Here is a 17,183-nt window from a genome sequence, read left to right on the forward strand (position 1 = left end):
CAGAGCAACTAGATTTTTTGCAAATGTGCAAAGTTTTAGATTTTTCGAAAGAAATTGATGTGCCTGAGGTTGAGGACCATGTCATTATGTCTCGGAGAATGCTTTCGAAAATACGCGAGACTGAAAGAAGATTAGCATTTTTCGTGAAAAAGAAAACATCGTCGGCGTAGAGCTGACATTCTATACTGGGATAGTTCGCTGACAGCTTGGCAATTTCATCGAACGCTATTATAAAAAGAAGCGCGGAGAGTGGAGACCCTTGTGGCGTTCCATTCTCTAGATTTACAATAATTGAGGCAAAACCGTTTATTCTCACTATGCATTTTCTGTTAGTGAGAAAGCTTTTAACAAAGTTTATAATTTTGGAACCAACCTTCAACTTAGTTAATTGTTTCAAAATGATATGCACTCCAATTCGGTCGAAAGCCTTCTCCAAATCGATTGCTAGAAGTGAAACATGGTTTCTTGACGAGAGTGCGTTTGTGACGACATAGTCAAGGTGCAAAAGAGCATCAATTGTGCCACTGCCTTTTTTATATGCTACCTGGTTAGAACTAATAACTTTGTTGTTCTTAATATACCACATCAACCTATTTGCAACCAGTTTTTCCATTAGTTTACCCAGGCATGATAACAGAGAGATGGGCCTATAGCTTTCAACAGAAGTAGGAGGTTTATTGGGTTTCAAAATTGGTACGATATAGGAAGTTTTCCACGCTTGAGGGTAAAAGCCGTAATTTAGGATTTGGTTATACAAATTAGTTAGTCTGTATTTCATGCAACTGGGTAAATTTTGAATCATAGGATAAGAAATTCGATCAAGCCCAGGAGTTTTACCTTTCACGGTAGAAAGCGCGAACTCCAATTCATTAATAGTGATTTTCGATTCGATTGTCCTGGCAGCAGGTGATAAATTGTTTATAATGTTTGCTTGGTCGTTTAGACAGTTGTATTTTGCCGAGCAAAAGTTGCTTGAAAAGCTGGCGTCGTTTGAGTTAGAAGCGTAGAAGGAGGCAAAATAATTGGCTATTTCGAGTGGAGAGTTGATAACGCCATTTGCGGAGTTAATGTGGGCGAAAGTAGTTTGCTTACCTGAACCAGTGAGCATTTTAATATCATGCCATATTTTTCGGGGCTTAGTGTTAGGATTTATGCTAGCCGTTAACTCTTCGAACTTCTTACGCTTGGCATTTTTGGCGGCGCGCTTAAAAAGAGCATTTGCCTTTTTGTAGCTTACCAAGTTTGAAATAGTGCGAAAGCGTTTGTATTCGTGCCATTTATTCTGTTTGTTTTCACGAAGTTGGGATAATTGAGAGTTCCACCAAGGAATCCTTTTCTTACTGCTTTTTGGTGAAGTATGTGGTATAGTGTGATGTGCTGCTGTTCGAATAATTTTTGAAATATTGGCTGCCTCTTGGTTGACGTTGCTAGAAGCACGTAAAGTTTCACACAAATTAATACATTTAGTGCTAAATTTCGCCCAATCGGCTGATTCTAGAATGAACTTAGCGTTTGACTTAAATGTGGATTGGGTTTGGGCATTTAGTTGGATGGTGATCGGAAAATGATCGCTACCGTGAAGAGAGTTAGAGACTTGCCATGAGCATAGTGGTGCAATCGAAGCAGAACACAAAGTTAGATCGACAGTAGTGAAGGAATTCCGGGTGGAGAAGTGTGTTGCAGATCCGTCATTTAGACATATAAGGTTTGAGGACATTAAAACATCTTCGATACATTCGCCTCTTGAGTTGGTATACGCGGAACCCCAAATTGTACTCCAAGCATTGAAATCCCCGCCCATAATTAAATCAGAAGGAAGTTGTTTTATGATTCCTAAGATATCACTCGAAACAGTGCGTTGTGTAGGGTGGATATATAGGCCGACAATACCAATTTTTTTAGGCAAGTCAACTTCTAGCGCTATGGAAGATACATTTGATACGATTGATATTTGTTTGTGTGGAATATTGCGCCTAATTAGTATCGCAGTGCCTTGTTTATTTGTATTAATACTGGGCAAATTGTGAAAGTAACCAATATATTTCCTTGGTGTATGTGGTGCGTAATTGTGAGGAAGGTGAGTTTCGCTTAAGAGAATAATTGCAGGTGAGTAAGAATTGATGAGGATTTCAAGGTGAATATAGTTGTTGAAATAGCCATTGATATTCCATTGTATAATTGAGAACATAAGGATAGAAAGAGAGGAAAGTGATCTAAGTAGAGAGAAAGATTAAGCAAGACTTGACTACGTATCAAAGTTCTGCGAGGCAGAGCTGAGCGAGTCGTCTGAGAAGGTTAATCTGAGCTGACGCGTGGTGAAATGTCATTTGTCTTAGTGAGAACTGAGACAGTAGACATTTCGTTATCACAATCTGAGGTGAGCTGTGTCTGAGAAACGGAATCATAGTTGTTAGTATAAATTGGTTTAGTACTCGTATTAAGAATGTTGAAAACTGTTGAATTTATATTGTTCGAATTTGGAAATGAATACAAAGGGGGATTATCGTTCTTTGTACTTGTTTTTGCGATAGAGTCAGCTGAGAAGCTAGTTTTTAGTGGAGGGTGTGTTAAGGGAATGAAAGAGGTAGTAGAAGCTATAGAAGTAGAAGAATGGGATGATATTGAATTTTGTGTTGCTATCGATTCTTTAGGTGTTTGTATAATTGAATTTTTGGTTGAGGGAGCTGTGTTTGCGGTTATTTGAGAATATGTGGGATAGGAGGAATTAGTGGAGACGGTGGCAAGAGGAGACTGGGTTGTTGTCGAATTATTGGTAGTTGTCAATTCTTTGCTTTGCATGATTGTGCTTTTTGCAGAAGAAGTGCTTGCAATGATTTGAGAAAATGTTGAGGCAGAGGGTTTAGAGGTGGTGGAGGCATTATATTTTTTTGCTGCTTCGCGCATACTGCATTTATTTATTGTTTTAATTTTTAGTATTTCTTTAGCTTGTACGAACTTTGGGCAGTTGCTTGCAAATGATGGGTGGTCGCCAGCGCAGTTTGCGCACATTGTTCTAGAACATTCGGACCCTACATGTGGTGGTAGGCTGCATATGGCGCAAGTGGAAGGATTTTTGCAGTATTTTAAAGTATGACCAAGTAATTGGCATGACTTACATCGCATTGGGTTTGGATAATATGGACGAACAGAAACTTTCCTCCAGGCGACGTCTATTTTTTCTGGCAGAGAGTAGCTGTCGAATGATAGAAGTATTGCGCCAGTTGGAATTAGAGTGTCTTGTGACTTCTTTTGGAATTTGTATGCAGCGATCACGCCATGCATTTTTAAGCCATCAACGATTTCTGAATCGGTTAGGTTGTTTAAGAAAGGGGCAAATATGGTGCCTTTCACACAGTTTAAATTTGTTTGATAAGTTACATTAATTAAACATATACCGGGAAGAAGTTTTGAAGACATGAATTTCTCAGCGATTTTTTTATTCTTAGTAAGCACTAAGAGGCTTCCATCACGCAACTCAGAAATGGAAATTATGTCCTTGCTGATAGCTAATATAGCTTTGTGCACTGCAAAACAGGAATAATTGGATATTGGTTTTTTTTCTTCACTTGATTTTATCACAATAAATTTAGGATCGTCTGTTTTCGCAAAAACAATTGGAGGTAGTTCGGGGTATGATTCTCGCGTTTTGTTGGGTTTTTTACGCTTGCTATGAACACCAGGGGAAAGTAGGGCGAACCTATTTTCCCTAGGTGGGGATGCCCCAAGGGGCATTGTTTCACACCTATATAATAACACTAAACCCTCGGATATCACTCGCGTAAGCAACTGTACACGGGCAATTTAAGTTAATTTATTAATGTGTTTACGTAGGTAAACGAATATGAATGCAAAGAGAGTACAACAACTACACAGCGGAAGAGATAGTGACCGTACGCAACGAATGTTAGTCGGTGACTGACGAATAATTTATTCCAGTAGGAGATCAAAGAAATCACACGAAAGTGGAACGCTCTTTCTGCAACTTCGCTTGGTATTAAACGGCTCGCAGAGGTCCTTTCCAACCCCAGCGGAGCTTACTGTAGCGTATAAGTTTTGTGGGGTTACCAAAGTCAGACATAGCGGCATAGAGGCATTCCTGTTTGTGCTCTCGGAAACAGCTTTGAAATCGATGAAAAGGTGGTGTGTGTCGATTTGTCGTGAGCGGGTTTTCTCCAGGATTTGGCGTATCGTGAAGATCTGATCAATAATAGACTTACCTGACATGAAACCGCACAGATAAGGTCCAATCAGTTCTTTGACGATCAGCTTCAGTCTTTCACATAATACGTTCGATAAGACCAAGCACGCATCATCAGCTTTCTTGAGGATTGGGCAAAGTACGCACAGAGTAAGAACTCATCCAAACCCAGCTCCGTTAATAAACCTAAGATAGAGTTTAGTTGGGCTGAGCGTATGTGCCTTTCCTCCGGCTGCAACTGGCCGAGATATGTCAACTCTTTTTGCGCTATAGCGTCACTTTCGGGTAGAAGGTATGCTGGGTGTGCAGCTATCCCTTTATGGATTTCTGAGACCAAGCACCCGACCAACTTTTCTACTTCAGTTATTGCCAAAGATTTGCTCGCTGTTGTTTTTATAGAAAGAATTTTATTTAAATTTTCAACTTGACTGTTTTTACGTGCCAATACAGCACAGCTTGTAACACAAGAGCAGCCTTCAAAATATTTTTCCTAGTAATCAGTTTCCACCTTCAGGCTACTCGCTACTAAATAAATAACATAATTTAAATGAGTAACCAGGCTCCGCAGGCATACTGTCGGTCTATGCGTTGCATGTAATTGGCAAATTCCAGTTTTATTTTACAGCTAACGGTATGGCATGATGATATATTTACAAGGTGGCGCAAAATTAATCATCCATATTTGTTTTTGAATAACTTTTTTACTAAATAGAAAAATGATTTTCAGTGATGGACATCTTTATTTTGACTTCCATTGCTTGTCTGCTCGCATAATGCAGCAGCTGTCAAATATGTCAGCTGTCACAAGTATCTGATATGTTTGACGTATGACGCCATTTCTAAAAATTATAAATCTTTTATTTTACGCCACCTTGTATATTACTCATGCATTAGCATTCTAAGCTTAAAACGAGTTGGTTTCTTTGCTCACACTCCCATCCATGTTTTCCAGGCTCTTTCGTTTCCCACCCGTCTATGTTTCTACATTAGTTTGTATTCACTTAATCCTGTGCCATACATCAGCGCTATGCATAAAACATTAGTCGCGGATCCTTTTTTAAATACCTGTGCATTTGCGTCGCGCCTACCTACATGGCTCCTATCGCTTGATGAACGTCGGTATGCCTCGGCTTGCTTGTTTGCTTGCCTTGTTTTGCCTGCTGCTTTACATGTGTACTACATAAGAAAGTCTCGTTATGAATTCCATGTAAATTCACTTCACTCTGTAACGCTTTGAGATGTTGCGCTTCTTTCTATCAACAGACTCCGCCCTTGTTGTTCTTTTTTTTTTACAATTTGCGCATTTCATTTTCTTGCTTCAGCGTTTTTAGTTCCACGCCCGTTGTACTCCACTGTAAACTAATTTGAAATGAGGTTTTGGCAGTTTTTTCTTGCTTTTATCGTTTTTGCGGCGACACCAAATACATGAAAAGGAAGCAAGGAAAAATGTGAGTGCGGCTTAGTGCGTAAGCAGCGACCGCAGGCGCGGGTGTGGTTTCTGTGGCATATTTGCCTTCTGGCTGCGCACAAGATGTTGCCTGTGTTTTGTAGCTATTGCGGTTTGTTGCGTTGGTAGTGCCCGTCAGCCACTTACGAAACATTTTCCGCTACTTCAGTATTCTTAATAAAAAAATTTAATATTTTACCTAAAGTGTGCAAGAAGAAGTTCAAATAAGAAGGGAGAAAGGGAAGATAGATAAGTTTAGGATGAAAGTGGTCTCTGGTCTGGTAGGAGGTGGAGTGAGAAGAGCAGTGCGTCGCGTGTTTGAAATTAAATAAAAACGTGAAATTAAATAATGAAAACCTCATATTTATTTTTCATAAGTTGCGCATTTATATTTCTCTACACGTTTCTTTTGCTATGATGTGCTGCCTGCTCCTCCACCAACTGGCTGTCTAGTTACCGCACAGCTGCTAAAATAAATTTCGTAAAATAATTGCTGCGCATTTTGATCTCAAACCAAGTACGTTACACAGCTGCCTTGGGCTATGTTTTCAGTCTGTGTCTATTTTGTACAGCAAGCAAGCTTCCCCTTAGATTGTGGTATCAGTTAACCTCGTGGCATTCCACCGCAACCTACTGTTGAGTTGCCCTCTTCTCCTTTAAACTACTTACGCTTGCTTGGCAACTCAACTCCTTGTACCCTCTTCACACCCATCGCACCACCCGGTTCGCCTTGTATGCCTTTACGCCATTTGAACTAACTCTCTTCATTTCACCATACGTAAACGTAACTATCGCTAATTTCAATTTTAAATCGCCTATAAGCATGCAACAGTTCCATGCCTGCCTACCTCAGCTACTTGCACACATGCAAGCTTACTCGCTTCACTCTCTTTGGCACTTCAACTCAATTAACACTTCATGTAATTTACGCTCATTAGCAAATAATTAACACCACTAGAGCATCGTGTTTGCATGCCTATCTCTCTCTCTCTCTGTCTCGCTCTCGCTCTCGCTCACTCTGCTCCTTGCGTGCCTTGCTATGTATAATTTTCTTGCAAATCACATACCCAGTTTCATTTAAGTGTCAGTGGTACTCGAGACGTGCTAGGCTGTCGTATTGCAACAGCCGGCATCACATTGAGAAAACACCTAAAAATTTCGGCCAAAAGTGCCAGCGTAGGCATTTGCGTGGTTATTCATACATCTGTACATGTCGTTGTTTCGACACTTTGCTTGCCAATTCTAACACTTCTTTGGGCATCCTTTAGATTTTTCCGACTGTCATTCTGCTTCGCGCATTCGCTTGCCCACATTTTTGGCACTTGATTCTGTAGCCACTCATTCGTGCTGTGTTTCCAATTAGACGCGCCATTTCAATTGCCAATTTGGCTAACAACTCACTCACCGGACGGTTGCCAAGGTTTGCTTGCTATTTGCTATTCGATGTTTGCTACTTGTTAGATTTTTAATAGGCTGTGTATCCATACGGCTTCCGTATCCTTGTCATGCCCCTGTAACTCGTTTTTCCTAAGTTTTTTTTTTTGTTTTTTGCTTTGCAGTTCGCTGCGCTATCGCGCTTTAATCGTTTGCTTTATGCTCCAGCTTTCATCCTTTTTTGTTAATTTACCTTTACTTTTAGATTTTTGCCAACTCTTCTCCAGTGCCATGATATGGTTTTTGTTGCTTTGCATCTCTATCTCTGTCTCTTACGGTCTGCTGCACTTAATTCGATACAGCATTTTTGCCTTCAGCGATTTCTAGAACGCCGACTGACTTTGCCTTCGTGTGCTTGTGCTTTTCGCCAGCAAACCTAATTACAATATTTTCTTTTCCCCGAGGTGGTTTCGCCAGCGAGAAGTGTGGCTGACAGTTTGTTTAAAAATTTCTTCTTCAACTGCAAAACAGAAATTCAGTAAAATATGTGCTGAGTTGAAGATAAAATGAAATAGTTATGAAATCTTTCGAGTATATTTGAATCATTCATTTCAAAATACATATGGACATAGATTACCTGTTCTTCAGCGCCTTGATGAGACTCAGAGTCAGCAACTCTATGACAATGACTTGATATATTTTCTTGGCTACTCTAGAGCTCACTTCTGTGTTCTATATAAGCAATTCCACTGTTTTTTTAACCAAACACTTTTAACACTATCTTAGAACACAAAATTCTCTCGTTGAACGAAGAGCATTGGTTTCATATCCTATTTGGCATAAAAAAGGTTTTATTGCACCAGCAAATTCCATGCAATTTTTGAAAAATATTAGAGCTCACTATGCTATTATTCGGCCGTCGTAGCCGATTGGGTATTGAAAGTGCCCGGGTTGGAATGAAAGTCCAAATGATAGCAAAAGTGTTTTCTAACTGCCTTAAAAAAACTCCTCTTACAAAAACCAACTGCCGGTTGAAGTCAGCTTAAAACTTTAAGTCCCTCCATTTGCCGAATAAAATCAAGATGCACACCACAAATAGGTGGAAGAGCTCGGCCAAACACTCAATACAGGGTATAACCGCCAATTATTTATTCAAAATGGGTGATTAATTTAAAGGTATCAGATTTTAAATGGAAATAAATGAACGAAAATTCAAATTGATTGAGCAATTTTTTCTATTTTTGTGTAGAACTATTCAGGACATTTATTTTTCAAAGATAATCTCCTTCAATTCGGTCATCCATAAACACCAATTTTTAATGACCCGCTGGAGGACTTCGGTCGGTATCTCGTGAACAAATACAAATATAGTAATGTTGGCTTCCAAATGCCTCCATCGAAGCTTGTTTATCCACAAAGCATTTAGACTTTACATTCCCCCACAAACAAAAGTACAAAGGTGCGATATCACACGATCTTGGTAAGAGACGAGAGATAAATTGCTCACCGTAACGAGGACGCAGTAAATCCAGTGCCTTACGGGCTGTATGGCGAGTAGCGCCGTCTTGTTGGAACGAAATATTGTGCATATCACGGGTTTCAATTTCCTGCATCAAAAAGTCGCTTATTATGACGCGATAGCATTTGCCATGCACTGTTACATTGGAAAAAATCTTGGCATCGTCGTTAAAGAAATTCGGGCCGATGATTCCTCCAGCCCATAGGGCGCACCAAACGGTTGTTTTCAATGAATGTAATGGCTACTCTTGAATGGCTTCGGGTTGCTCTTTAGCCCAAATACGGCAATTTTGGTTATTATCGTAGCCATTAAGCCAGAAATAGGACTTATCGCTGTACACCATAAATTACCTTCAGCGCACGCTGACCACTTTTAGCGTTGATTTCGTAATACGTAATTGTACGATTTTCAAACGTCCTTGATTATGTACTTAGTTTGACAGTAGTCACGCGTGATCTGTATTGCTTTCAATTGATCACCCTTTATATATACGATTACATACTTTGAAGTTCGCTCCTCCTTTTGTTGCTTGAGTTGCACTGCTTCATCAAAAATTTTAGGCTGCTTGTTTAGACATCCCTTCCTTCCTGATTTGGGTCTTACTTCCATTTAATATTTCCTTCTTTTGCGGTTATGCTCCCCATTTTTCTAAGTAGTTATAAGCTTCTATCAACTTCTCTTCCTTATGCCCTCTCTTCTCCAATTTGCCGTTAGTTACGACTTTTGTCAACAAATATGCCGTCTAGATGCCCAGTCCACTTTTTGTTCTCCCTAACGTTCGTACACTTTGTTGTTGGTATAATCCTATTCAAAATCATCTAACCGAGCTAAGGAGAAATCCTTATAAAAATTACCAATATTTACTTTCCAAATGACATGCCACAAATGAATGGAAATCCCTTGTCAAGTTCGCTCAACGATAAAATATGAGAGCAGTTGTCATGTTGACAGCTCAAAACATTCAGCAATAAAAAAAAAACTTTACTCAACATACGAGCCCTAGCACAAAGAGGGTTGGTTGGTAGCGCCATGAAAATCAGGTGCCTTAAGCGCTCGCTGGCTATTTCCTTCTACTTACTTTTTTTATTTTCATTATTATGTTTTTTGTTGTTGTTCTTGTTTTGTAATAATGGAGTAAGCGTTGTTTGCTATACTGTTGCCTTGGCAACTGGTGGCGGTGATTGCTGAAACTTTTGTGTGCAATTTCTTTAAAAGCATCAATATAATCTGACAAGCATTCAATATGCTAGAATGTCTAAGAAATGAACTACTGCATGTAGCAGGAGAAGGGCATGAATATAAAATGCAAATAAAGTACGTTTTCCTATTTACAAAATTGTCAGCGCTACCCAAAAGCCCACAAGGCGACCATTTGACTTAAGACGGGCACTTTGGTCGTCACTTCGCTTACCCTTTTTTTATTGAAATGTTAGTTGAACGGTTGCTCCACTTTTAAGCGTAACGCAATCCTCCACAAGTTCTTAGAATGTCACATAAGCAGACAATGATTGCCAATATATTGGCCCTTAGTTAGATGATCGTCAGAGTAGGAGAAACACGAAAGTGGAAGCAGAAGTGAAAGTCGCATAGAAAAGGTTGATTGGTTAGTAGCGTCTGGTGATGCCAGCGGTCAGTACCAACATATATGATTTCACTAGAAGTAACACACATTTTTGCAGTAAACCCTTTCAGTTTCACATTAACTCAGCTTTATGGGCATTTTGGGCAAATTTCTACATTTTTTACTAACCGGAATTTTTTATTTTTTATTTGCTGAATTTGTTCGTTTCTTGCGCAGCACTGGCGTCACATAATTCTTACTTGTATATCTAAATATTTGGCCTGAGTATCCCCGCAGTAGCAATACTAAGACTGCGAGTTTGATTTGCTTTTAATATGGCGATGACTTTCGAATTCTCAATAGTCATTCCATTTATCAGTATAATAACTTTTAATGATCCACTTGTCCTCTGCATGGCGATTCGTTAGCAAGTCAAATATCAGTCAAGTAGGCTGCTAGCCTGTCTGCGCTAGCTGGGAGATAGAATTCTATCAGCACCCCTAACAGTTGCATTGATTATTTTGGTCCACGTGCGGTATTTAATTTCCCACCTACCCTGCATATCTGCCGAGCATTCCCTGATCCGCCAGCTGAGTACGCATCCAATGGGATATAAGTAACTCCACACGGCCGCCTTATGCCCAAGTAAGAGTTAAAGGAACTTATACGTATAAATATATTGGCCTCTGTTGGTTTAGTCTCTGCCTCATCATCATTTAATTTTAATATATTCTTGTCTATTTCAATCTTGAAGACTAGATTATAAATTACCTGATCATGAAAATTCAGTACCAACTCTCTTTGAGATGGAATTAAATTCCAAAAACGCTTTAAAGATTGTATTTAAAAAATAATAATCAGTTTTAGCTGTACCAAGATAAAATTGATTTTAAAGATGTTAGATTCTGTGAAGAAAATTTAAACCAATCTACTCGAGAAATTCAGGGCAATCAATATAACTACAAACCAGGTCGAAGAGAAACACCCAACCACTGATTGGATTTTCTTCTTCCTAATGACTGTTATGCAGAACTGTTATAAATTGAGCTCCAGATGATCGGTGCATATTCTAATTTAATCTTACGTTGAAATATTCTCTTTAGAAGTTTATACGACTCTACATCTGCATTCGCACGAACCAGTTTTCAATGCTCTTTTGCCACTCAGAAGAAGATTGTATTGATGTTTGGGAACAAAAAGAAATCAATAGATGCTCAAAAGCTCTCTCGAGAATAAATCTTCTTGACGGTCAAATGTTCATGGAGTATTGAATGTAAGTTTGTCCCCTAAATGTCTCTATCTCGCGATATGTCACATGACGGTCTTGAGCTATCAACTGATGCGAAACATCGTCTGTTTCTAGCAAAGCAAATGTTTTTGGACGGCCTTCTCAAGATTCATTCTACAAGGATCAACGGCCATGTAACCAGTGCTTCATAGTGGCTAAGTTTGACGCTTCAGTGCTAAAAGTCGAAGTAAGTTGCTCAATGCACTCCTGTCTCGAACAAATCTTAACACTGAGTCCAGATACCACAATTTTCTATATAGAGCTTTTTGCCGTAATTGATACAGTGGAAATCGTATCCAAAAGTGAGTGCGAAAAAGTAAAAACTAAAATATTTTCGGGCAGCCAATCAGTCCTCAAAGCCTTAAATAGCCTTACGATTAATTCAAAAGCCCTTATGGAATGCAAACATGCACTCAACAAACTGGCGATCCTTAATCAGGTTTTTCTGATTTGAGTACCAGGACATGAGGGACTCGAAGAAAACTAGAAGACAGACTTTTATGCCAAAAACGGAGACTATGAATAAGTTCGTGCGGTTTTTTTTCGAAATTTGAAACTTTATTGACGTAAAATGGTTACAAATTTAATATTCAAAATATTGTCCATCGCTTACTACTACTTTTTCCCATCTTTCTGGCAATTCACGGATTCCCTTTGTGAAAAATTCGGTCGGTTTTGCCGCAATCCACGAATCGATCCATTTTTTGACTTCATCGTAATTACGGAAGTGCTGGTCAGCCAGGCCATGTTGCATCGATCGGAAGAGATAGTAATCGGATGGCGCAAGGTCTGGACTATACGGCGGGTGGGGTAGGACATCCCATTTGAGCGTTTCTAAGTATGTTTTGACCACTTGTGCAACATGTGGCCGAGCATTGTCATGTTGCAAAATAACTTTGTCGTGTCTATCGGCGTATTGCGGCCGTTTTTCTCGCAGTGCTCGGCTCAAACGCATCAATTGTCGTCGGTAGACATCCCCCGTAATCGTTTCATTCGGTTTCAGTAGCTCATAATACACAACACCCAGCTGGTCCCACCAGATACACAGCATAACCTTCAGGCCATGAATATTCTGCGCCGACGTCGATGTTGAAGCATGGCCAGGGTATCCATACGTTGCCCGACGTTTTGGATTGTCGTAATGGACCCACTTTTCATCGCCAGTCACAATTCGATGCAAAAAACCCTTTCTTTTGTGCCGTTGAAGCAGTTGTTCGCATACCATAAAACGGCGTTCAACGTCTCTTGGCTTCAATTCATACGGCACCCAATGGCCTACCTTTCGGATCATTCCCATGGCTTTTAAACGTTTGGAAATGGTTGATTGATCAACTCCCAAAGTTTTTGCAACCTCTTCTTGCGTTTGAGCCGGATCTTGATCGAGCAATTCCTCCAATTCGGTATCCATGAACTTTGGCGGCGCACCCTCGCGTTCTTCGTCTTCCAAGCCAAAATCACCACTTTTAAAGCGTGCAAACCACTTCTGGCACGTTCGCTCAGATAGAGCATGCTCACCATAAACTTCCACCAAGATACGATGACTTTCGGCTGCTTTTTTCTTCATATTAAAATAATGAAGAAGAATTCCCCGCAAAAACACATTATTTGGCACGAAATTCGACATTTTCAAGTGTGGTAAAAATATTGTTGTTTACGCTTCAAATAAAAAACTTATACTGACGTTTGTGCCTTACGACAGTAGCTCTCCAATGAATGTTTGGAAATGTGGATCGATGGAATAATAATCAAGTTACGCCATCTGTTGTAAAACCGCACGAACTTATTCATAGTCCTATTAGATTTCAGTACACTAGGAATCTCTAGCACTATTTGACGCAGGTTCTGCTGCTATCAAGGGGAGTCCATGGAACACTTAATCACCAATTGTGAAGGATTAAGTCCCAGGAGAGACTCGTACCTGCTAGTTGATAAAGGTTACAAATGCTCCCTCCAACGGATCTGGTCCGTTTCCTCGCAATACCAAGTAATTAAAATTCAGCGTTTAAGGGCGCACATTAAATCAATCTGGTTGCAGTGCATAAAGACCTTAGCCTAACCCGTACAACAACCATTAGCACTACCATTATTTTCAACTTTTGGGCGAGATGAAAAAGAACCAAATAAAGCTCATCAGTGAAAACGTTGTATGTGAGTTGATGCTATAAAATAGCGAACTTTCACCCGTAGTGTTATAAGGGCGCAAAATATAAAATGTAACCCTCATATATACCGCGAATTGATTATTCAACTTTTGGTATAAGTCTAGTCATTTTCAAACTAGTCACTGATTTGTTCCATCAAATACCAGTTCGTGTATTAGAATATTGACTGAATAGTTCGGCAGCGACTTGTTGATATTGCCTCCACACCAGATTCTGGTGCAAGCAAAAAAAAACCGTCTGCTAATCTTCGTCTAACGCTTAGAGCATGTGTTGCCTGGTTTCTATATCTCGCATCACTCCCCATCTGCCTACACTCTCCTCAGCCATTTGAGAGTGGCAAATAAAGTAAAGTGGCACTTATTATTGCTCAGCCTAGCATAAGCTGTTGATTACTACGATATTAAGAACGCACGAATAACTTTGGTAGGCCAGTATCTTCAAATCGCTACAAACCCAGTTGCAGAGTCACACAGCAACCAACCAACCAACCAATCAACAAACCAACCAACCGGCCATCCAACCGGCCATCCAACCATCCAACCAGCCAACCAGCCGAGCAACCAACGAAGCAATAACTTAAGCCTTTGCATATAAATAGGCTTAGTTGGGATACTCACTTGCGAGGCGTTAGGGTTAAGGCACAAGGGTTTAGAGCAATAAGTAAGTAGGCAAGCAACAATTTTGTTTGGCAACTCAGCTGGAAAGTGAGTGAGTTGGGCGCATGAGGCACAAAAGTGGGCTGTGACGTGTGGTTTCACTTGTGTTGCCTGCCGCCTGCCGCTTGAGCGCTGTCTCAAGAAAGGGTTTCCTTGATTTCATGTTGTTTGCAAAAGTGAATGTATGTATGTGTGCTAGAATCTTGAATACATGCACTTGTTGGTACATATGCGAGTGCGAGTGCGAGTATGTGCAACCATGAAAATGTCAGCAACAGTAATGTGTTTGTCGTCATTCTTGTCCACTTGCGGCACTTATGTCACATTTTGTTCCAGTTGCTCGTGGTGCTCACATGACCTCCCTAGGCTCCTTGCGCTTCAACGCTCCTCTTTTCTTTTTTCTTCTTTCTGCACTTTCTAGTTCTTGCTGCTGGTGACGTGCTTTGCTTTGGCACTACTTTTGGTTTTTGTTCACAAGTTTGCGCTTGCTTTCTTTCTGATTCAGCACCGCCACCACCTCCACGTGTGTATATAGTATCATAAATTCATATATGTATGTATGTATGTATGCACAGCAATAGTTTTCCTGTTGCATTTGTTGTTGCAGCACATTTGTGCTGTTGCCTGCACACGTTCTACTCTTTTCATACATATTGTACGACACATGTCAATTTCTGAAGGAGTCATTTTTGTACTTCAAGACAAGGTCGTGTGGTCCGGCGCGCGTGTATGAATAGAAAAAATAGAATGCAATAGAAAAGATTATAAATGAAAGGGCAACAAACAAGCAACAGAAATACTAACATAATAAAAATGTGAAAGCAAATAAAAATAAGAAAATTAACTTAATGGAATAAATGCCAGAGAAAAGGCTCGCATTTCCTAGTCGTCCTTTGTTTTCACACTCCTCAAGCAACTCACTTTCACCACTTTCTCTGGCGCTGTGCTAGTTTTCTTATTGAAGTGCTGTAAAATTACATAACTGAAGTTGTTTCCGTCGTCTTTCAGCGTTCGGTGCATGCTTTTCACGCACGTGTGCTAATTTGCTTTTGCTGCCTTCTGAAGGAATAGTCCTTTATCTACACGGTTTCTAAGTTTTTATAACTTCAGTTCACTTTTCATATTTTTCTATTTTTTTATTTTTTATTATTATTACTCTAAATGAAAATTACTGCTTATTGTGGTACGTTTCCTCTTTTAGATTATATAAATAATTGCTAGAAATTGCATTTTCTTTATTTGGCTTTTATTCTCTAATTTTTATGGTTGCGAATTCCATTGCTCATTTACAACTGTGTGCAAAGTTTTCACTATTTATTTGGTTTTTTAATTAATTTGTTTATAATATTTTTTCGTACAAATATTTCGTTTCTACTACAACAAATCCATTTAACACAAAGTTTCAAACTTTGTACAAAATTATAAAAACTTATTTAAATTTTCATAAAATTTTCAAACTTAAGTCAGAATTAAAAAAAAAGTTTAATAAGAAAAAAATTATATATATTTTTTTTTATATGAACACGAATTTCCGCTATTTTAACTGGCACTATACTATAGCTTTAGCGGCCGCCGTAACCGAATCGGTTGGTGTGTGACTACCATTCGGAATTCAGAGAGAACGTAGGTTCGAATCTCGGTGAAAGACCAAAAAAATGAAAATTTTTTTTCCAATAGTGCCCCTCGGCGGGCAATGGCAAACCTCCGAGTGTATTTCTGCCATGAAAAACTCCTCATAAAAAATATCTGCCGTCCGGAGTCGGCTTGAAACTTTAGGTCCCTTCATTTATGGAACAACATCAAAACACACCCTCGCGCCAATTATATATTTATATATACATATGTACTATACCAAAATTGAATGGGCTACAAAACTGCATACCCAAAATTAATAAACAAATTTGTTTGAATTTTATCTATAGATTTTTTTTTTATTTCTGGGTATGCAGTTTTGCATTACGTAAGCCGCTACCCTTTATAATTATAAAACCATTTATACCCTAATTTTAAGCTCCTACAAAACAATGCTTCTTCATAAATATATGTACTAATATTTTTGTGTATATTTTCTACTTTCAGGTAAGTGACGATGTGCTTTCGCTAGCTTTGAATCAAAATCAAGTAAGAATTTTTTCGTTGGTTTTATTTTGATTTTTTTTTTTAATATTTTATATTTATAAATATATTTTTATACATATTTGTATACATATTTTTATGTAATATGTTTTTTATACGTAATTAGTGGAATTTATTATCCAATTAGCAAAGTGTTTAATCCTAATTCCAAACTTATTTTGAAATTGCTTAGCTTCTTTGAATTTAGGGTGGGATTTTTTATGCGAATAGGGTGTGAGACTTCTTCCAGCAAAATTTCTAGACGCAGAAGATTTCTTATAACTCAATAAAGTAATTTTTTTAGCATTCTTTTTAACGCAATAAATAAATTATAGAAAATTGGGACCTGTTAGGGAATGACAGTGTGAACATGACATAAGGAAGCTTGTTCACCGTTTTCAGTTTTTTTTTTGTTTTTTTCTTTTTGTAAAGTATGTATACACTCCTCATACTGAGATAGAAAGATTTTTCCAAGAAGATTCAATAGAAAATATGAGGAGAAGTAAAATCAGGAGCAAATAATGTTGCGAAGATGTAAATGTGATATAAGGCCATCATTAATGGCGAATGTTGGTTTTGTGGCAACAGAAGAAATATTCCACAAAATATTAGAATTTTTAGAAAGAGAGAATGAATGATTTCGTAGCGGATGTTGCATAAAAGTTGTTGTAAATGTGTTGCTACAGGGTTAAAATGTTCCCCCAAAATGTTAAGCAAAAAATTTCACTATGGGCCACCAAAGGCAAAAAGCCGCTTTTGATGAGAGAAGAAGCATGAAGCGTGAGATTGTGAAGCATTAATAGCAAGGCGATTATAATCACGCGTCAAGGCAGTAGATCAACAAATCTCAGCTTTTAAAGTAT

The 17,183-nt window shown here is 38.8% G+C and overlaps 1 protein-coding gene across 1 annotated transcript in view; it reads left to right on the forward strand.

The window, feature by feature from the left end:
* The window catches only part of LOC128856666 (maternal protein pumilio), a 212,762-nt gene that overhangs the window by 55,001 nt on the left and 140,578 nt on the right, over positions 1 to 17,183 (forward strand). Inside the window, exon 3 of the mRNA XM_054092012.1 lies at positions 16,285 to 16,326. Within this exon, the coding sequence (XP_053947987.1) occupies positions 16,285 to 16,326 (42 nt within the window). The remainder of the gene's footprint in view (positions 1 to 16,284; positions 16,327 to 17,183) is intronic.

The sequence above is a fragment of the Anastrepha ludens genome, chromosome 2 (assembly GCF_028408465.1).
Source record: "Anastrepha ludens isolate Willacy chromosome 2, idAnaLude1.1, whole genome shotgun sequence".
In the NCBI taxonomy this organism is placed as follows: Eukaryota; Metazoa; Arthropoda; class Insecta; order Diptera; family Tephritidae; genus Anastrepha; species Anastrepha ludens.